The 21,396-nt window shown below is 38.7% G+C and overlaps 1 protein-coding gene across 3 annotated transcripts in view; it reads right to left on the bottom strand.

Moving 5' to 3' along the window:
* Window positions 1-334: 334 nt before the first annotated feature.
* CTC1 (CST telomere replication complex component 1) overlaps window positions 335-21,396 on the bottom strand; it is a 29,441-nt gene continuing 8,379 nt past the window's right edge. For 2 of the 3 annotated variants that reach the window (XM_026675426.2, XM_026675428.2), the window contains exons 4-23: window positions 19,670-19,814; window positions 18,851-19,153; window positions 18,599-18,727; window positions 18,057-18,280; window positions 16,339-16,510; window positions 15,029-15,232; window positions 13,897-14,020; window positions 12,129-12,240; window positions 10,910-11,357; window positions 10,176-10,265; window positions 9,866-9,991; window positions 9,611-9,675; window positions 7,870-7,976; window positions 7,239-7,404; window positions 3,580-3,657; window positions 3,330-3,486; window positions 3,060-3,124; window positions 1,893-2,058; window positions 1,669-1,783; window positions 335-648 (exon numbers count right to left, since the gene is read on the bottom strand). In XM_026675426.2, coding sequence (XP_026531211.2) covers window positions 545-648; window positions 1,669-1,783; window positions 1,893-2,058; window positions 3,060-3,124; window positions 3,330-3,486; window positions 3,580-3,657; window positions 7,239-7,404; window positions 7,870-7,976; window positions 9,611-9,675; window positions 9,866-9,991; window positions 10,176-10,265; window positions 10,910-11,357; window positions 12,129-12,240; window positions 13,897-14,020; window positions 15,029-15,232; window positions 16,339-16,510; window positions 18,057-18,280; window positions 18,599-18,727; window positions 18,851-19,153; window positions 19,670-19,814 — 3,100 coding nt within the window. In that variant the 3' untranslated portion in view covers window positions 335-544. The remainder of the gene's footprint in view (window positions 649-1,668; window positions 1,784-1,892; window positions 2,059-3,059; window positions 3,125-3,329; window positions 3,487-3,579; window positions 3,658-7,238; window positions 7,405-7,869; window positions 7,977-9,610; window positions 9,676-9,865; window positions 9,992-10,175; window positions 10,266-10,909; window positions 11,358-12,128; window positions 12,241-13,896; window positions 14,021-15,028; window positions 15,233-16,338; window positions 16,511-18,056; window positions 18,281-18,598; window positions 18,728-18,850; window positions 19,154-19,669; window positions 19,815-21,396) is intronic. The other variant, XR_015747927.1, reaches the window with a different exon arrangement.

Here is a 21,396-nt window from a genome sequence, read left to right as displayed (position 1 = left end):
TCTTCTCATGGCCTTGAGTAACTATCATACAAATTAGGCTGTACTTGGTCTTAACTTCTGTGAATTGAAATGTAATAAACCTAGATGGATTCCTGGCTGTTCTAGGGGATTTTATTAATAATATAGTGCAAGGAATAGCATATTAGGAAAAGAACATTGCAAAGGCAATTGGAATAAATGCTTATTTGGTGTAAGCTGATGTGAAATTTATGAATGAGAAATTGTCTATCTTTTGCTTGATCATCTGTTACACCTTTCCTAAATTCTAGTATGTGCAAATAAATAGTCATTGTTTTACATTAAGATGCACTTTTCTCAGTACAGAAAGAGTAAATCATAGCAACAAATATGCTTTAATCAAATTTAAAATAAACTCTTTATAAGGCAACACTGATTTATATTTGAATGAAAGAAGCAAAGAAAAATGAGCTTGATTTTTATATATAAAAATATTTTCACATTTTAATGTTTGCAAACCAATACATACAAATCAGAATTACACAAATTCCTCCAGAGTAATTAGACTTTCTCTTCTTCCTGTTCTTCAGATTGTTTCCTGGATATTAAGACATACCAAGTTTGGTCGATTCCTCATACGGCTTAAGAACTCTAATTCATTACAGAAAAACCTCCTCAACTGTCCTGACCCTATTAAAAAAAGAGAACATTATAATCCATCTTTTTCTCACTAAAAATAATACAAGCACACTGTATCTCAGCCAGCTCCTGGGTATGTCTTTTCTAATTTAGGGAGAAGGGTGTAGAGAAGATATTACAGGGACCCTTTTTGTTTGTTTGTTTTTAAATCATTACTGTCACAAAGAAAGTACAAGTGGAGGAACAAACAAGTGCAACAGTAGTCATATTTATATTGGATATTTCTTAACAGCCCAAGGCTTGCCTAATTAAGATGTGCAATGGAATTCTATTCATCATTGCCTTTATTAAAACCTTTTAAAGAAAAATGTGTTTGCCTACATCTGAACAGAAGCATACCGTATTTTTACAATATACCAATGGTCCCTATTTGCATAAACCAGCCTTATGCCCTTCATCAGATTAGATTTCATCTCCATCAAACTCAATACCGTGATCAATGTTCTCCATCTCTAACTGCTGACATTCCAATTAATATAAGAACAATTTCCTTGAGCCACTTTGTAATACAGATCAGCTTCTCGGGTTCCTGGAATTTTCCTTCCAAACCAAGGGGGTCAAACTCGCATCATCACAGTGTCGTCACGTGACATATTGGGATGTTTTTCTCCTTCACTAAACTGGGCAGGGGCGGAGCCAGCACGTGATGCACCTGGCCCACGGGCCACAAGTTTGACACCCCTGCTCTAAACCTCTTAATTTAATTGCTAGCAGGGGTTGATTAAACTGATATTTGCTTTAGATATGGAACATCTGACATACTGAAATAAATTTAGCAGCTTCCTTGGGGTTTTATTCATCTATTTTGAAACTTCTGGGATATGTAAGCAATAAGTTAAAGACTATAGTGACGCATCAGGATCGCTATATTGTTAACAAGTAATTTCTGTATGTTCTGCAAAGCAACATATCACAGGAATAATAAGTTGAATAGTTGCCATAGTTTCTAAAAAAATAATTTCCTTCCTTAGCACTGAAAGCATTGTCTGAAGTTAAAGGCATATAACATACCTGTCTTGAAAGATTTTCTATCCACTCTGAAAGCCAACACTATGGATCGACAGACAACTGGACTTCTGCATAAATTTCTCAAATACTGTGTGAGCAGATCTTGCTCTTCCAGTATCTGTCAAAAACAGATAAATTAGCCTTAAATCTACATTCAAAATCATTAGGCAAAATTTCTTATTCAAGTGTTAGCAAATTTCCTAACTCAAAATAAGCAAGCCACTTACCCTAGCTCCTGTGCTAATTTCATTATGCTGAAGGCATATACTTCCTTTAATCCGAATATGATTTTGGATGACCTCCCATTCCTTGGGGCTCAAACCCAACACTTGTTGCACCTGTTGGTTCTTGCAAAATACCATAACCTCACTTGTTCCATCTTCTACTAGGATTCTGTGATAACAAGTGGGATTTGAAATAAATATATCACATTCTATTCAGAATAATGGATATCTGTAATTCTATTCTGTATGTCATAATTTGAGTAGCAAATTGAGTGGCCAGCACACACCCCCCGTCACGTGACCACATCGGGCGCACAACCAGCATTTATGGCTGATTGGAGTGCCTTGCAGGCATGTTTTGCAGATTTTTTGCCAAAACCCAGCATTTACTTCTAATTTTCGGCAAAATCCTCCCATTGCAAACAATGGGTTCACTTTATAGCCACAGAGGTTGCTTTACATGGCAGCCTTTTTTTACAACCATCACTTAAGCTATGATTAAGTTGATGATTACCCTGTATTCATTTTGATTTTAAATATATTTGGTCAAAAAATAATTTCAGTAGCAAAAAGTTTCAGATTTGAGGATTAAATACTTATATGGACAAAATGAGCAAACTATTCAATGTTCTATATTATATAATTTGAACATGCAATATTGCTTTTTCCTATATGCTATTCATATAGGGACAATTAAAATTTATTATTTCTCTATCTTTTCCAATAATTTTGGAGCTGTTTCTAAAGGGTCTTCCAAGATAAAGGCCAGATCATCCGCAAAGGCTTGCAATTTAAATTCTTCCTTTTTAATTTTCATTCCTTTTATGCTTTTATCATCTCTAATATTTCTATTCAACATTTCCAAAGTCAATACAAATAGCAAAGGTGATAGAGGCATCCTTGTCTTGTACCTTTTCTTATATTAATAGAATCTGTGAATTCTCCCTCTATCATTACCTTTGCCGCTTGCTTATGGTATATAGCTTCTATTGCTTGGATAAATTTTCTGGCAAAACCCATCTGTTCCAATAATAGTAACATAAATCTCCAATTCACATTATCAAATGCCTTTTGGGCATCTAAGAATATCAAATAGACAATATTCGTTTTATGATCAGTTGAGGTGCTTTTCCCCGCAGATAAATGTATACATTTTTTACAAGTACTTACTTAGCTGTAGCTTTAATCATTCCTGTGTGTGAGGAGCAAGAATTGCTACATTCATTGGGCCTTCCCTGGGAAGGGAGAAAATATATTGACAAAATCATGCTAGTTATCATGTTAGTATAAAAATTTATATGGTAGTTATTTCAGATTACAGGTGTGAAGTTTGAATGACCATATGTTGCTTCATGCAAAATAAAATAATACAATACAGCAATTATGACATGAAGAAAGGAGCTTAGGAATTTCCAAATTCAAATATGGCTGACTAGATACCTCTGTGGAGATGTTGCAGAGATCACAGAACCATTGCATGGATAAAGATAGGATACATGTCAAATGGCAAGTGATTTGTGCTTGGCCCAGATTAAGAGGTTGAAGTGGTATATTGGATAAATAACCTGTTGAAAACTTAGGAGTGGAATCCAGTTGTCTGCAAATAAAAAAAAAAAGGAGCTTTCATCAAATTCTGTAGTTGGATAAGAAGTAAAAAAAATTCAAGCTAACTCTTGAGGTTAATACTCACTTTGGAGAATTATGAGGTGGAGGAGTCAGAATACACACATCACTAGAGGCAATAAAAACACAATAGACATTTCCAAATCTGTAATGAAAAAAGATGGATTTTGGATACAAGTACAGTAATGAGATAAAGAGTCAACGAGAATGGATGTGGAAAAGCAAAAAGAAAAAAAAGTATGTACAAAAAGTACTGAGTTAACAGATTTGGTTCCCTAACTCTGTCTTTAACCTGAATTTTAAATCAGAATTCATATTTACAAACAGGCTGCCTATTAAAAATGATGGATGGCATTGTCCTTCCTTGAGCCAACTAAGAGCTGACGTTAACGCAATATTTTTAGGAACTGATGAAAATGATACATATTAAAAATATGTGGCTTTAGCAGTTCCTGAAAATACTGTGTGACTTCAGTGTTTTGGAAGCTCAAAGAAGGAAAACACAATTTTTAGTAACAGGCAGTGCATTTATATCTAGTCAATAATGTAATCCATAATCCAGAGAACTTCCAGTGATACCGTGTTTCTCACAAAATAAGGCCGATCCTTATTTTGTTTTGACCCCTGAAAAAACGGCTAGGCCGTCTTTTCGGGGGTGACTTAATTTCCTCCCCCACCTAGAGCAGCCCATGCGCATGTACCTCTCCACGAGGCCGTTTCTATCAGAAAGCTCCCCAAAGGCAGAGTCCCCAGCCGCTTCGGGGCAAGGTGTGGCTGCCCGTGTCCCCTCACCATTAGGCAGTGTCTTTTGGGCGATGGAAGCTCCCCAAGGGCAGTCACAAGCCACTTCGATCGGACGATAGAAACAGCCTCGTGAAGAGGGGATTGTGCATGGGTGCTCGCCCCGAGGCCACTTCTACAAGCCGATCGAAGCGGCTGGTGACTCTGCCTTCGGGGAGCTTCTATCGGCTGATGTTCTATCGGTAGTAGATCGGGGTATTCTAGCCTAGGCTACCTGCAGGGCACTCCTAAAGGCAAGTTTTCTCCCTACCCCCCGCCCTTCCCCCCCATTTCTCTTCACCTCGTGTAGTTCTAACAAAAGATGTGAGAAATGGCAGGGAAACGCATGATTTAAATAGGCCTAAATTTGGGGGTGGGGCTTAATTTCACCTTGTGCCTAGAAATCATGCTGGGCCTTCCTGTTGGTGGAGGCCGTATTGTTGGAGAAACACGGTATTAACAAATAGTCACTGAGAAGGGCAGAGAAAGAGCTCATAGGGTATTTTGGTACACTGCACCTGAAGAAGCATGGCAGTTCTGGAGAGAAATGGGCTGAGAAGACTGGCAAGGGGAGCAAGTGAGAAGATCAGACACACCACATTTGAATGCGAGAGTGATAATGGCAGCCAAGAGAAGATAGGAGGGAGGGAGGAAGGAGTGTTGATAGGTTTAGACAGACGATCACAGTCTATGAAAGGAAGGGAGAAAAAGATGAGATGCATTATAGGTGAAACTCGAAAAATTAGAATATTGTGCAAAAGTTCATTTATTTCAGTAATACAATCTCAGAAAATTAGATTATTACATACAATCAATAAAACAAGGATTGTACAAAGAACAATATTGGACCTCTGAAAAGTATAAGCATGCATATGTACTCAGTACTTGGTTTGGGCCCTTTTGCAGCAATTACTGCCTCAATGCGGCGTGGCATGGAAGCTATCAGCTTGTGGCACTGCTGAGGTGTTATGGAAGACCAGGATGCTTCAACAGCGGCCTTCAGCTCTTCTGCATTGTTCGGTCTCATGTCTCTCCTCTTTCTCTTGGCAATGCCCCATAGATTCTCTATGGGGTTCAGGTCAGGCGAGTTTGCTGGCCAATCAAGCACAGTAATCCCATGGTCATTGAACCAGGTTTTGGTGCTTTTGGCAGTGTGGGCAGGTGCCAAGTCCTGCTGGAAAATGAACTCAGCATCCCCATAAAGCTTGTGAAGTGCTCCAAAATCACCAGGTAGATGGCTGCATTGACCCTGGACTTAATGATGCACAGTGGACCAACACCAGCAGATGACATGACTCCCTGTGGTGGTCTCCCATGGAAAGAATGAGACACAAACGTGTGTACTCGGGATGGGAGCCCAGAATAAATTCCAGTGCTTCCTTTTATTGAGAATTTAGTACTTAGTAAGCAAAATTACATTGTGGATTACAAGTTACATTGTGGATTACAATAATTAGAAATAGTACAGACTTGTTTGCAGTTGTCTGAGCTGCTTAATTGTTTCTGGTGTTTGCTTTTAATTTCCTTGCATTATCTCAGTGACCTTTAAGCAGACATGTATGTATAAAGCATTAGATTAATCATTACTTGAACCCAAGCCAAAGTTTATTCCCACAACTCCCCAAATCAACAGACTCTGGAAACTTCACACTGGACTTCAAGCATCTTGCAGTGTGTTCCTCTCCATTCTTCCTCCAGACTCTGGGTCCTTGGTTTCCAAATGAGATGCAAAAGTTGCTCTCATCAGAAAAGAGGACCTTGGACCACTGAGCAACAGACCAGTTCTGTTTTTCTTTAGCCCAGGTAAGATGCTTCTGACGTTGTTTGTTGTTCAGGAGCGGCTTGACGACATTTGAAGCCCATGTCCAGGATCCGTCTGTGTGTGGTGGCTCTTGATGCACTGACTCCAGCCTCAGTCCACTCCTTGTGAAAGTCCCCAACACTTTTGAATGGCCTTTTCCTGACAATCCTCTTCAGGCTGCGGTCATCCCTGCTGCTTGTGCACCTTTTTCTTCCACACTTTTCCCTTCCACATAACTTTTTATTAATGTGCTTTGATACAGCACTTTGGGAACATCCAACTTCTTTTGCAATTACCTTTTGAGGCTTTCCCTCCTTATGGAGGGTATCAATAATGGTTTTCTGCACAGCTGTCAGGTCAGCAGTCTTTCCCATGGTTGTGATTCCTACTGAACCAGACTGAGAGACCATTTAAAGGCTCAGGAACCCTTTGCAGGTGTTATGGCTTAATTAGCTGATTAGAGTGGGACACTTTGAGCCTAGAATATTGAACCTTTTCACAATATTCTAATTTTCTGATTGTGGATTTGGAGTTTTCATGAGCTGTAAGCCATAATCATCTCAATTATGACAAATCACGGCTTGAACTATCTTGCTTTGGATGTAATGAGTCTATCTCATATATTAGGTTCACCTTTTAAGTTGCTGAAATAAACGGACTTTTGCACGATATTCTAATTTTTCGAGTTTCACCTGTAGTCTTGCTTGGTTCATCCTGTAAGACCTCTCCAGACTGTCCCTTTGCCGAAGCCCAGAACAACTCAGTTTCAATTCAATCAGAACCAGTTCAGAATAGTCTTAACTATATTTCTAAGTCAAAGTATATTTTGTGTATGAAACAAAATACATTTTCTATTCTGTGGATATCCCAAATGGTAGCCATTACAAGATACTAGTAAAAACTGCAACGTAGTCCGGTCATCAAAAACCAAAGCCTGAGCTCTTTTCACTAATAGCAGTGAAAGCAAATCCTATAAATTTGCTTTACTGTATTCCCTTGTTCATCACTGGTATCATTTTGAACACTTGCTAAACAAATGGTTGTAACTTGAATTATTACCACAGGCAAGCAGATATTAACAATGTCATGATATATAGTGAATAATAATAACATGATGCTTCAGTACCTCTGGGCTCAAAACTTACCTGGAAACTTTGCACTGTAAACCCCGAAACAAAATTCTAGCTCCAGGCAACAAACCCCAAAGATATGGCAGAAAAGCAGCTTGAATATAGATATCCAGAAGAATTGAAGAATCATGTGCAGGTGCTATGCTTAGCTTCAGAGTACAATTCCAAAGCAAGAGGCCACCTAAATTGGTAGAAGACAATTTGCTCTCAGGTTGATCTTGAAACCATTTTAGCTCTAGGCCAATGATGGCTAATCTTTTCGGCACCAAGTACCCAAAGTGTGCATGCACACATCCAGAAAATGAAATGTGTGTGCACCCCCCGTGCATGCACACCGCCCTCCCACATGCACCCCACCCCCAATGCATGTGCAACAGAGACACAAAGACCAGCTGGCTGGTGGGAGGCATGCGCACATACGCAGCAGAGCTGAGCTGGGGTGACAGTTCACGTGCCCACAGAGAGGGCTCTGCTTGCCACCTCTGGCATATGTGCCATAAGATTGCCATCACGGCTCTAGGCTATAGAAAATATATTTTTCCTCTTGCAGAGTAATTCTCACCAATATATTCTGAATAAACTGGCTAGTTTACCCGCATTGTCACAGCAATGCTTATAAATATTTACACATTTTCTAAATAGTTACCTTTTTTCTGAGCAGAGACATCTGTTTCTGCCTTCTTTCCAGAATGAGAGTCACACAAAATTCTTTCTGTTATTTCTCCAGAAAAAGATACGAGAGAACCTTTGGAGCTGATGAGGGAACATTTATTATATTTCCTGCTTTTCATCCAAAACAGAGATTAAGGTAATCTGGTAAGTATAAACTACAGTACACAACTCTAGATTAAAAATACTAACCCTAGATTAAAAATAACATAAATAAAATAAAATCCATAAGATACCAGCATCTTCTAAATTAAAATTCTGTTCAACAACAAATTTAAAAGGTTTTTCAAGGTACTGTCTGCATCCTAGTTTTAAACACTGGAAAAAGAACAGACATACTTAGTATATCGATTATTTAAGTTTAAATTTGCTTCCTGCATCATTCAGTCACTAGAAGCACTAAATTTTGGCTTCTTAAATACTAACACTATTTGAAGAAAAGTGACTGCCTGCCAAATGTTTGCTTGATAATCATGGAACAAAGAGAAAGGGTTCTCCTAAAGATCTTAAAACTAAGTTCAGTCTTCTAAAATCTTCCAGTAAATTAAGCAATCAGGGTATCATCATCGTTTTGAATTGTGCCCACACATTTAAAAACATTTTCATAATTTCTATTGCAAAACTGTATTTTAAAAGCAATTTCTGGAATCAACTCATTTGTAAGACAGAGGTCCCTCAGACGCCAATTCCAAAATCTAGAAATACACAGTGAAAATGCCTTCTATCTTTTCCCAGCAAACAGATTTCCATTGTTACCAGACACAGGACATCCTCCAAAAATAGCCTCAATAATTAGACATAGTCATAAAAGAAAAAGTAGATTTTTAAATACTGTTAGCAAAACTATCTGGAACACTGAAGACTCTAAACAGAAACAGAAATTTTCCTGAAAGGAGCACATACTCAAGTCTCCTCTAAAGAAAGCCAGGATAAATGCAGATGAAATGGCAACTCAAATGGAAACCCATCCTGGAGATGCCACTTACTTATCCAATATACTTCTGTGTGTCATATGTATATATACATATGTATATGCATGTTTATATATGCATTACAAGCTACACTCCAAGGAAAGACAGTCCCCAAGAAATAGTAACTGAATTAAAAACTACTTGTTAAAATTAATTCTCTGTAAAATAATAAAACCCATTTAGTAAATGATTCTTCTGTGTGTGTATATTCTGTCTTATACACAGATCACACTCACATGAAAACGTGTACATACATGCACACGTTCAAAGAGTCTTCTTCCAGCAGAAATAATAAAAAGGGAAAATGACTGGGGGCAGGCTTGCACTTAATTTGGGTTTGCTTATTTTTAGCTGAGTGTTTCAGTTGTAGTTTTTGCAAAGAATAACAATGACTTCATTTGCCTGTCAGAATACACAAGAATCCCATCATGTCCTAGCTGTAAATGATAGCTAAATCTTAAATTATGATTTTGTTCACTCACAAAGCAAGAAAACTGAATTAAAGTATACTACGTTTAGTGTGAACAAGCAGCCTGGATATACCTTGTGTCTCTCTCCAACTCTTTTCCATCTTGTGCTTCAAAATTAGTTTATACTGTATTGTTAGCCAAGATAACAATGCAAACCAGTAGTGTATGACTTTTAAAAAGTAGAGCAATGGATACCTGTATTCCATTCCATTTCCTTAAAGACCATAATTACAATTTCCACAATAAATCAGTAATCAAAAAAGAAAATACATTTTACCTCAGACTGAGTATTTCTGCAATGGAGAACATTTTTTGCTCTCTTTTTAACATGTCTGACATGGGCTGAAAAAGAAAAAATAAATATATTCATCCATTGTTCTGCTCCTTCACATCATGAACCTACTCTACTGGCATTAAAATTGTTCACTTCTACTCATGCCTAGGACTCTCTGCATTAGACTGTTAGTTCATTTTCTTCCCAAATCAAAAATAGAAATGACTGGCAGAAATTCAGAAATACAAATTAACCTACCTGAGAAATTAGTCTCACATGATGCACATAGGCCCCATCTGGGAAGGGCAGAAAAAAGGAACAGCTCGAGTTTGATTTGTTTGCTGGAGCCCGTGAGGAGCACTTTTTATCAAAAATATCCAAATCCTGAAAAAACATAGCCAATTGAGACCTATCATAGAATCAAACAGTATTCAGACACCTCCACTATAAGAAATCTTGAAATTTGAAAGAGAAAAAATTGGGCTAGAAGGCCCAATCACTGATTTTTATTCTTCCCGAGTAAATCAGCAAAAGCCCAGAAATAAATTTTAATTTCTTTTGGTCTTACCGTGCACTGAGGTAGAATGAGCTGGTACATATGGTCAACATGTAGAAATGGGAACCAGTGCAGAGAGTTCTTCAGAAACAATAACAATACCTGAAAAATAATTTGAGAAGTCCATAACAAAAGAAACCTAAATTTTACCATAAGACTGTTGGTGGTGAGATGTAAGATAAAGTTCCACATTAGTATTCCTAGTTTGCGTAGAACAGCAAACTTGGGGGTAAAACTGGACTTGTGTTATAGTGGCCAAATTGTGCCAAAACTGATTGGCACTGTCCTTACTATTGGCAGGGAATGCTGTATGGGCACAACAAAGGCTGATAACTTGGTATATAACTAAAACGTATTTTGTAAAACTATGACAAGCAGCAAAGGACAATGTCCATGAGTCTATTTAAGGACAACCACAACACATGACTTTGTTAACAGAGAATAAACAAATGATAAAGAGAGTAAATTATTATATATTTCTGGAACTAAGAGCAAGAGCAGATTAATAGATCTGACTGAAGACAGCCCAATCTTGAACTAATATATTTTGAGGTATAGGCTTAATTCTGTATCAAAGAGCTAAAGTATAAACAAAAAAGTATGAATTGATGACATTGTTTGTTCTGGATGTCATAAACTGATGATAACTACACAGCACACAATTATGATTATGGAAGAACAAGAGGAATGCAACATTCTGAATGAATGCAATCATGTGCCATTTCTCCACTTTGTTTCACCCTTACTTTCTGCTGGGCTTCGCTGGTCTCTTCAAAAGTAAGCTCCTCCTGTTCTTCACTTTCTCCAAGACTGTGGCATAGCTTAGGTTTGCCCATCCATAAAACTGTGGCCTGAAAGCAGAGCTGCATTGTCTGCCCATTTTCAGACTTGCTTTCTGAATTGTGGAGATAGTTGCGCCATGCAAGTCCTTCCTTTTGAATCAGCAAAAACAGGCGAGATACACAGGGGACTTTCTCAGTACTGTTCCTGAAATGCTCTGGCTCCCTGGTATTTGGTTCTTCTATTTCCTTTCCTTTCCTTTTAGTTTTCCTTACTGAGGGTCTCAGATCAGTTGTTGAGCTGCCACTGTTTTTCACATCACAGGAGGTCTGTTGATAAATAGGACTTTTTTTGGCTCCCTTGTCAAGAATATGAAGAACTTTCACATCCTCAAAATAAAACTGTGCATAAAGCCTGAGAAGAGAAAAGCAGAAAAGTAGCATGAGTGCAGTTCTAGAGATGTTATAGGGAGAAAGAAACACAAACTGCAGAATCAGGACACTCAACTGATTATAATGATTTTTCTGTAATGGACAAAGTGTATCCTATAATGGGTTGCTCCTTCATTTCGTTCTCGGTTAGATCTATTGTAGAGTTATGAATCTAATACTACTTTCATTAAAAAGTTAGAGAAACAAAATGGGTGGAAGTTCGTCAGAGGGAGATCCAGTTGAGAATGGAACTTCATGTCTGAGAGATTAAGTCATTAGGTGCAATGTCACCTGACCACACCAAACTCCAAACATACAGAGAATACAGGAACTTTTAATCAAGAGAAAATCAGAATAAAGGAAAATATTCAAAATTCAGTGAACTATAAACATGAGCCATATTAGTACAACATTTTTCATATTAGGTTTCTTCATAGTTCTAAAACAATGTTTTACATTTGGCTTTTTCATCTGCATCTTTGACTTGTTCTATGCTTTTCTTAAAACTTTATATGATTAATAATGATACTAGGATATTTAATTTTTGATTGATAATATGAGCTTTTATGTAATGTAACTGTAATTGAAGACTACGAAATGGATGCACAAAATAATTTGTAAACCAACTGGCACACTGTTTGTATACCTATGGAAGAAAGTTTGATGTTTTTGTTTTGTTTGTTTATGTTTGTTTTTAAAAACCAATAAAATTTACAAAAAAAAACTTTATATGTTTAAACAAATGGATACCTGCCTTTTCTTTTTCTTTATATGCTTGGCTGTAATTGGCTGTTGTGAAGAAGAAAAGTCATTTTGAGGAAATTGCTCTGTAATAAGCTGAAAAATATTCACCTGGAGGAGGCACCCTATAGTTGAAAAAAATGAAATCATCATTAAGCAAAGTTGACAACTATGCAAAACATAGCAGAGAAAGCTGAAGAAACAATTTCTCCTCAAGACCCACCTTAGCAATGGTGATGTAAGACATGACCAGGCTGAGCCCAAGGGAGGGGTCAAATGTATCATCAGTCATGAGTCCCTTCACACCCACAAGAGATCTAAGCCCAGCCCACCTTGAATTTCTCCTACTCTTATGTCTCCCTAATTTCCCTTAGCTGTTAGTAGTTCAGATTCTTTTAGCAAGCTTAAGCTTGCAATAAATCTTTTTATCCATTTGAACCATCTGGATCTCCCAATTTGTTTGGCGCTTAACAGGTGCCTCTGACCAATTCTAGCTTCAGGTGTAATGAGATACTAAGCTTCAATTCCTTATTTCTCTCATTATACCTGAAGCTAGATAGAATTGGTCAGAGGCATCTCTGCTAAATAAGAAGAAAAATAGTTCATTCCTAGCAGACAGTGAATGACTTTTTTGGCTATTTCTTTAATACACACTAGTATAAACTCTGCAATCTTCCTATCTCTATTCAGCAATGCTTCATTTCAACGATGTGATCTGGAATTTTAGCATTTGTAGTAAAACAAGTGCTATATTCAGCTAGCTGTTAGGGCCATTTGTGTTCTGCATCTAGTTTCTGGATTCAGTCAGAGATGAAAAGTGCCCAGTGGGTCTCTTACAACCCAGAACGATTGGAAACTTCTCTTCTGCGCATGCCGTTGGTGTAACTGCCCAAATAACTTCTTCTGCCTCTCTTTCCCTCTTCATCAGTGTTCAGAAGCAGCTACTTTCACTTCCATATAGCATGCTGTGCAAATAGCACACTGCTTGCAGAAGAACTATTTTCACTCTGCTGGCTGTTGGGCATCAAAATTTAAAAGCTGGTAAACATTTTATGCATATATACCACGAGAGCTTCCAACTGTCAACTAAAATTTATCTTAAAAATGTTTTTGTAATAAAATCTCAGGCTTGTGTAGATCCCTAGATCACGAGAGAAGCCTTTTCCTTCAAAATCATGTCACAATAGAAAGAGAATACTTTCATTTTATTTATGACAGAGCTGGTTAAAATTGTTTCCTTAAAAGAACTGCACTTCTGCAAACTTGTATTTCCTCAAGTCTGCTGATACTTCCCTCTTTTCCAGCTGTACAAATATCACTCAAATAACTAAATAGGAATACAAAAAATAAGATTATCTGCTAAAATTGCATGGACTACCACAGAGGTCCCCAACTCCAGGCTCATGGACCGGCACAGGTCTGCAGCATGCCAGGAACCCTGCCATAAAAACAAGCCCCATCCATGGCATGCAGGCAGCATGTAAAACCACACCCCCTCTGGTCCATGGCAAAACCTTTCTCCCTGGAACCAGTCTCTGGTGCCCAAAAGGTTGGGGGCTGCTGGCCTACCAGACATTTTCTATAGCAATAGTATAGTTTTTCTTTCTAAACTCTGTCTTTTGTAACCAGTGATACATACTATCTTGAATTTGCACAAGAACTGGCAGTTTCTACGCTAATATTCTGTAGAATCTCATAGTATAGCTGCTATTAAGTGGCCCATTATTCTATATTTCCTCCAAATTATAGATAAAACTCAGTGAAATAAATATTGAACATACCTATTAGTGATGTGTCAGTGAATGGTCTACAATCCTTGTGGAATATTATACAAGGAAGACTGTCACTTCTGTCTCGTAATTGGAGGGAACCTCTATTGGAATACTCTAGCACTCCAAGCAACAGCTATCCTCCCACCCAAAAAATAAAAGGTGATTATTAGCCATTGACAGGAAAAGAATAAAACTATTCACTAATTATGTTATATGCTTATAAAAATACTTTTTTGCCTATTTTTCTAGGAGTATCTAAACAACAATTTTTTTTTACAGTACTAGAGAACTAGTGTCAGATCTGCCATCTTCAGCTTGATGCTTCACTGGCATTCTGCCATCAGTCATTGGAGGAGGGGAAGGAGAGGAAATAGGCATTTGGCATGTTAGGAGTAGAGGTGGTCAAGAGGGAGGGTGGATGACAGGCTTGACGGAAACCCAGAGTTGTGAGAAATAGTTTGTTCCAGACTTCAAGGAAGTAGAGCCCGAGAAAGGAATGTGAATTGCACCAAACATCCCAGCTGTTCCCCAAAATCTGGTCAAAGGTGAACTAGTCAAGAGGGAAGGGCCAGGAAGAAGGGGAAAATTTTATAACCTTTTGGGCGGGAACTTTAGTTCTAGTCTGCTTTGTTTGCAACCACTAATCTTTAGTAAAAGGACTTATAGCTTCATGCAAATGGAATCAAGGATCTTTCTTTCCTAGGGACCTAGCTGAGGCAAGTCTGATAAGGGATTAAGGGGGGAGGGAAAGTAGGGGGGGGGAAGGGAGAAGAAAGGATTATTTTTTTTTTTTTTTTTGTTTTTTTTTGTTTTGGGGGGGGGGGGGGGGGGTTGGGGGTGGTGGGGAAAGGGGGGGGGGGGGGGGGAGGAAAGGGGGAGGAAAAAAGGAAAAAGGGGAGAAACTAATTTGATGTATGGGTCAAAGTGTTAGGCTGGAGACTGAATTTTAGTCAGACACAAAGCCAGTTGGTTGACTTTGGGCCAGTCACTCTTTCTTAGCCCTAGGAAGGAAGCAAGCACAAATCACTTTTGAAAGAAACTGCAGGGAAATGTCCTTGCATTTGCCAGGAGTCAACATACATGGAGTGAGTAAATTCATGTTTATTCTTTCTCTCAATCCTTGAGAATGTGTCATACTTACCAATGGAGGATTAAAACATTCAGCTGACAAAATGCAGTAGTTCTGGGCCAATCTGCAATTTAGTTCTCGGATATTTAGGTTGCAGATCTTTGAGGCAGAATGTAACTGCTCCAATGGGCCACAGCTTTCCCAGGATCTCCTCTCAATCATACTATACAGTTGGACAAAATGTGGAATCTGATATGGTGGCTCCAGAATCTGGTACTAGGAAAAGATTTAGGACAGGAGTCTGCAACCTTAAACATTCAAAGAGGCATTTGGACCCATTTCCCACAGAAAAGGAAACACCATAAAACCTGGATGGACATGGCCAATGCCACATCACTCCCCCCTGTCACATGACCTCCCCAAGCCATGCCTACCCAGATTTTGTGGCTCCCACTATTTTCTGTGGGAAAGGTCTCTCTCATCTCTCTCCCTCTCATTTGTTTTTCTTTTTCCTATCCCTCTCCCTCTCTTTCTCTCCCTTCTCTCTCATTTGTTTCCCTCTCTTTTCCCTCATTTTCATTCTTTCCCTCCAGCTCTCATGTCTCCCTCTCCTCCTCTCTCTCATTTGTTTCTTTTTCCTCTCTCCCTCCATCATTTTCTCATTTCTCTCTTTTTCTCCCTTCTTTCTTTCTCTCTCTCTCTCCCCGCCCCCCCTAGGCATGAGCCTACTCCTCCTCCTTCTTGCCAAAGACGCTCGCCCATCAGCTGGTCAATTTACCCGCTCCGTGCGCCTTCACTACACTTTGGCCAAGCCCAGCCACTCGCTTGATGGTATCTCCATTCATGCATGCCCTCCCAGCTGGCCAGAGGGTCGCATGAAGAGGGTTGTCTTTGGCGAAAGCCATAGCGGCTCGTGCTTGCTCCTCAGCTGCAGATTGTCCCCCTTTCCGTCGTCCCCTCCTCCTAGATCCCATTCCCACCCCACCTGCCCTGTTAGCGAGGCCAGCATTGGTCACGGATGGGTCAGGCCAGTGTCTCAGGGCAGAGAGCAGGTTGCACGTCTCCCCAAGTGACCAAGGCACACCCAGCATCAAGAAGGACCAGAAGAAGCTCCAGCAAGACTAAGGCACCGGAGAATCAGCCTGGCCGCTTCTCCATACCCAGCCATCTACTTTACTTTCTCAGGCCAGGCGAAGAGTGACTGGGAGGGGAGGGTGAGGGGCGGGGCCAGCCAATGGTGGGATCACCCAGCAGGGAGCCATAGCAAAGGGCCCAAAGAGCCGCATGCAGCTCTGGAGCCATGGGTTGCCAACACCCAGTTTAGGAGTTAAGTTATATTCACATAGAAGTTAAGTATACAGGATTATGGAAAAAGGTATTACCTGGTCTAGGAGACAATTGTGTTTTTCTTCCAGGATCTCTGCATGGAAGTTTCTTTCCTGCTTCTTGGGTAGCAGCAGGGAATTCAGAATAGGAACAATAAACCTCTCTATAAGTCCTTGAGAATGATGGGTAAAACAAAGCAACTTTTTGTGCTGAGTGAAATAACAGAACCTAGAAAGATTTAAGATAACATTACATTCTTCAGAGATATAATGAAGGAAAATGAATTTCAGGTGAAGAAAATTTAGGGGGGAAATCTGAAGAACATAACACAGGACAAAGAACAAATTCAGAGTAACTTTCAACATAATTTCTTGAGCCTATTTAGTCCTTGTACCCCAAAAAACTGGTGCTGTTCAGATGTTCTACATTTCAACTCCAAGAAACTCAGCCAATATTACCAGTGACATGAGTCCAAAATAATGGATGTTAAAATCAAACAAATTTGGGGATTTCATAAGTGCTCAAAATTTATCTCAATATTTGTACTGTGTATAATAATCACTTTCCTATAATTTAGACATTGTTATTCACCAACATATGAGAAAAATCCTTCTCTGGGCATATACAATGTAGGGAAGTTCTAGGCCTCAGATATTGTTTGAATAGGATCACAGACTTGGAAAGGGTCACGAAGGCTCCGAAATCCAACCATCTGCTCACTGGAGGAATCCAGATTAAAAATATCCACAAATAAAGGTTGTCTTATGCTTGGACACAACTAATAAAAGGTAGTCCCTTTGGGTAATTTGTTTTACTACCAAACTGCTCTAGGAGGGCTTTCTTCAATGGGAGTCTATCGCCACAATTTAAATCCACTTTTTATATTCTGCAATCTAGACTAATAGATCTTTGCTTTTGTAGCTCATGTTTAAACTGTGGAGTCTTGGGTGTTCTCTGAGCTTTGCTGTATTCTTGTACATGTTTCATTACCACATTAGGTAACATCAGGTAACTAGGCCTAACACTAATGATGTTGATAATGAATATTTCACAATAATGAAATGTCTGCAGCTAAGCTCAGAGAAGTTTAAGAAGGTTCCACACTCATTTGCACTATTCAGGTGGCCCTGAGGGCACAGATAAACATCCAAGTGGCCACAACGACCCTCAGAAAGATCAACCAGGTGACTGGAAGGAATATATATCCTTCCATTCTCCACCATTCAGTAAGATCTGTAGACATTTCTTGGATGAGAAGCAAAATGTCTTCAAGGAAAAACAAAGTCCAGTTGCCTTTTGAAAAAGCACCTTTGAATGTTTTAGGAATTGAAGTATAACCAAAAGAAAATATTTTTTTCCTTGCTCCCTCTCAGAGCTTTAGACTCTTGAGTGCAACCTGTTCTTTGCCAAAAATCATCTGCTACTATCCTGTTCACTCACTCTGAGAGCTGTCTGTCTGAAAACTGCTACCCTATTACTTGGACCTGTATCTACAATGTTGGGAGTTCCACAGCCTGTGACCAAAGTACATGGAGATTTGCATCCTGGCTGCTTTCCTGGGAATTCAGTTTGCATGTGACTCTGTGCAACCTGTAATTGCAGAGGTGCATACATGTGCCTCTCTGAATATGTGCATTGGATTGCACATATTCACCCTTTTAGTCTTAAACTGCAGAAAAAAATATATTATAGAAAACTAGCACCAGTCCTTAAATGTTTGCCTGAAGAAAGGTTATACATATTATCATATGCCATTGATTTTAATCACACACACCTTTGTTTAAATATTTCCAGAAAGTTGACCAGATAAAGATAGAATGACAGGCTTAAATTATAATGCAAGAGTAGTTGCAGATAATGATTTCCAAAGCAGTTTACAGGCTGATGTAATATGCTGTATGCTGAAAAACTCTTTAGCACAATGGTAGTACGTAGACATGCTCCAAAAGCAGCAGGAATAGAAGGTAAAGGCATCTTCAGAAGATGGACATCTCGAAGCTAACATGTAAAGCATAAAAAACATTTGAAGTTTTTTTTAAAATCTTTCCAATAATTTTCACACAGTAATTATTCCATTTTGGCTTTATAGTCAGTTAGGAAACTACAATGCTCAACATTATACACAATCCTTGTCAGAATACATCCTTCTCCAGTAAAGATTTCTTGCTTTCTTGCTTTTAAATCAGAAACCTCTCCTGTCATAACTGTACTGGAAACAGAATGACAATGCCAACCTCTTACCTTCTTTTCAAACAGTCTACTTTGTTTAAAACCACATTTGTAATGGAGACTATAAACTACTCCAAGCCAACTCACCTCTATACATGCTCCTGGTCGGAATCCGCAGCCAGTATTCAACATCTGCCGATAAGCAAGACAAAGTATGTATTTGTTATCTAGTTTGTAGAGGCCAGCTTGGGCATTTAACACTTCAGTGATAGTACCCTGAAAAGTGAATAATGAAAGATTATACAATAAATAGTTTGTACTGCTTACTGGAGTCATGTCTGAAGAAATTTTCAAAACAAAGGGTTTTTTTTTTTAATATACGTGTCACAATTTACTTACTGTATATGAGATGAGCTCAGATTTTCTAAGAGAACCCAGCATCATTTCTTCCTTCTGCACTTTCAATAAGCTCTCAGGCTGTATAGACGGCAGAATGGAAGCTGCCATCATTGGTCTTCCTTGTGGATTTACATCTAGACATTGTTCCTTTGTTTGTTCTTTGCAGTAAGGCAGAAGGCATGAGGAAGAGCTGGTTCTGAAAACACTCTGCCCAGAACTTTTGAGGCAAGATATCTTCAAGTCAGTTAGGACATATTTGTGCCCCAGCTGTAGTGCATGATGCCAAACCAAGTGGGGAGTTTTCTAGGATAGAGAAATAAGGAAGAAGGTAAAAATTCAGCACTTATAAGAACAGCTGTGGAGGTTTGGAATTATTCCTGATTCTAAGGTCCCCTGAAATACTTCAGTATCAATGAAGGCCTATTCCACATTGTCACTGGAGACTGCTTTATTGTTTTTCCTTTCAGTATATTGTATGGATTCCTTTAATGGAAAGAATACTGTAATCTACAAGCAGTACTGTTAGGCGATCCATGTATAATAAGATGCTACCTTTACTATTCCCAAGCCTAATAATGAAGAAAACCAACCCGCATTGGTTGTCATGCAAACACAAACACGATCCCAAACATGATTAGCAAACATCCTAGCAGATCAACCCAACTTCTACTTCCTCAAAAATATGTACAATATATCTTAATTAGTGACCTCATAATTGGTCATGGTTGTTCATCAACTAACTTTTCTGTAGTAACTTAAGAAAAGGCATAACTCTTATTTGAATAAAGAATAAAATAAACATATAGTAAATAAACATACTTGTATTACCACTGGAACACAAGCAGAAGAACTAAAACACTTCAGGAAGAGGAAGAAGAAACACTTTTGGTTGAAATAGAGAATAGTAGTCAACCTGTTTAGTTCCCCCGCCACATTCACCTTTGCTGTACTCTTATTCTGAGGCCTGAAAAAGCAAAGAGTCCTGGCAGATCAGCAAAATGTACATTTCATAAAGCATTGTTTCTAATCATGGACAACTAGATGCTGCAAAATCACACAAAAAGGACACAAACACAATTCTATTTCTTTCACTGTAACCCAATTAATGATTTATGAATGTTAGTTACCATTATTACAATTTCATTATCAAGTTCCAGGCCTGACCTACATCCCAAATGTAGGACCTACATCCCAAATGCAGGGCGAATGTAGATGTTTAGTGGTTATTCCCAAATTATAGGCATAAAATCAATCCCTTGGCTGATACTAATCAAATTCTACTACAGATGAAAAGAAATTACAAAACGCTGTTTTATAAAAGAGCAGTGTACTGAAAGCTTGGCAACAATTGGCTGAGGCAACTGGGCCCAAAAATGCTTTCTCCTTGAGGCACATTATTGCACAAGTTCCAGAGACTCTACTTCTAGATGACCCTTCCAATTCTGTTAAACTGTTACTCTGCTACCCACTTCCTTGGTTCCTGCTGTAGTGAAACTACAGTCCATTCATAAAGCACTACCACCAGAATAATTCAAATACTTTGCTATTAATATTTAAGCAGGAGTCCCTAAGGTTCCCAATCTATTAGCTATAATGAGGGAGAGCTAATGGTGCATGTTCTGTGCAGCAGCCTGACTCTTGAAGCACCAATGGCACCGAACCTTCTGGAAGATAAAAACATGGTTCTTCTAGAAAACCTTTGGTGTTCAATTGTAGCCAGAGTATATTTTTCTATATTTTAGCCTGTTATGTTTAGCATTAATTGAGAATTTAAATGGAATTATTTTAATTAATCCTTATTCTGATTTTGTATTGCATTTTTATTATGTTTTGTAAGCTGTTTAGAGTTTCAAGTAATTACTGGTTTCAATAGGCAAATTTCATAAATAATTAAATAAATAATCTGATTCACATTGATCCAATACTTCATCAATATCGTTAGTTAATCAGCAGAATAGAACATCAATCCTAACTCAGCTTATTTGGAGGACAATTAAAAATTTATCCATTATTCCTGGACTTCTGGTTTGGGCTTCTTTGGCGACAGACCGAAATCGCGATCGTGCACAGTTCTGATCCATGGTCGCCACTGGAGCGCCCCGAGCCGCCCGGATTCGGGGCTGAAGCCACCTCTTAGTGGTGGTGAAGAAGGGAGAGCCGTCAGCAGGGTTGAGGAGAGCCATATCTCTCCTCCTCGGCTGGCCATTACTCCCTTTCCCAAAGGCGGTTGCAGCGATGATCAGAAATGGCCACCTCAAAGAAGAACCTGACTGGACAAGATTGTGCAGGAGGAAGTTTAAAGGAGAAAGTTTGACTGACCGGGTTGAATGGAGAACATCTATTTAAGGTACCTGGAACCTGAATTTTAAAGACTAATACTATTCCTAAAAAAGATTTTAAGTGGCGAAAGAGAAAGGAAATGGAATTGGCTTTTTTTCCTCTCACATTGACAGTTTTAATTGACTTGGAACATTAAGAAGAAGAGATTCGAATAAGAAATTGATACTAATCCACTTTGACATTAATAGGCTATTTCTAGCTGAAAA

The sequence above is a fragment of the Notechis scutatus genome, chromosome 2, assembly GCF_049901735.1.
Source record: "Notechis scutatus isolate UNSWTSFEM ecotype Mainland chromosome 2, rNotScu1.2, whole genome shotgun sequence".
NCBI lineage: Eukaryota > Metazoa > Chordata > Lepidosauria > Squamata > Elapidae > Notechis > Notechis scutatus.
The sequence above is the reverse complement of the archived record's forward strand: the minus strand, read 5'-3'. Positions and strand labels throughout refer to the sequence as shown.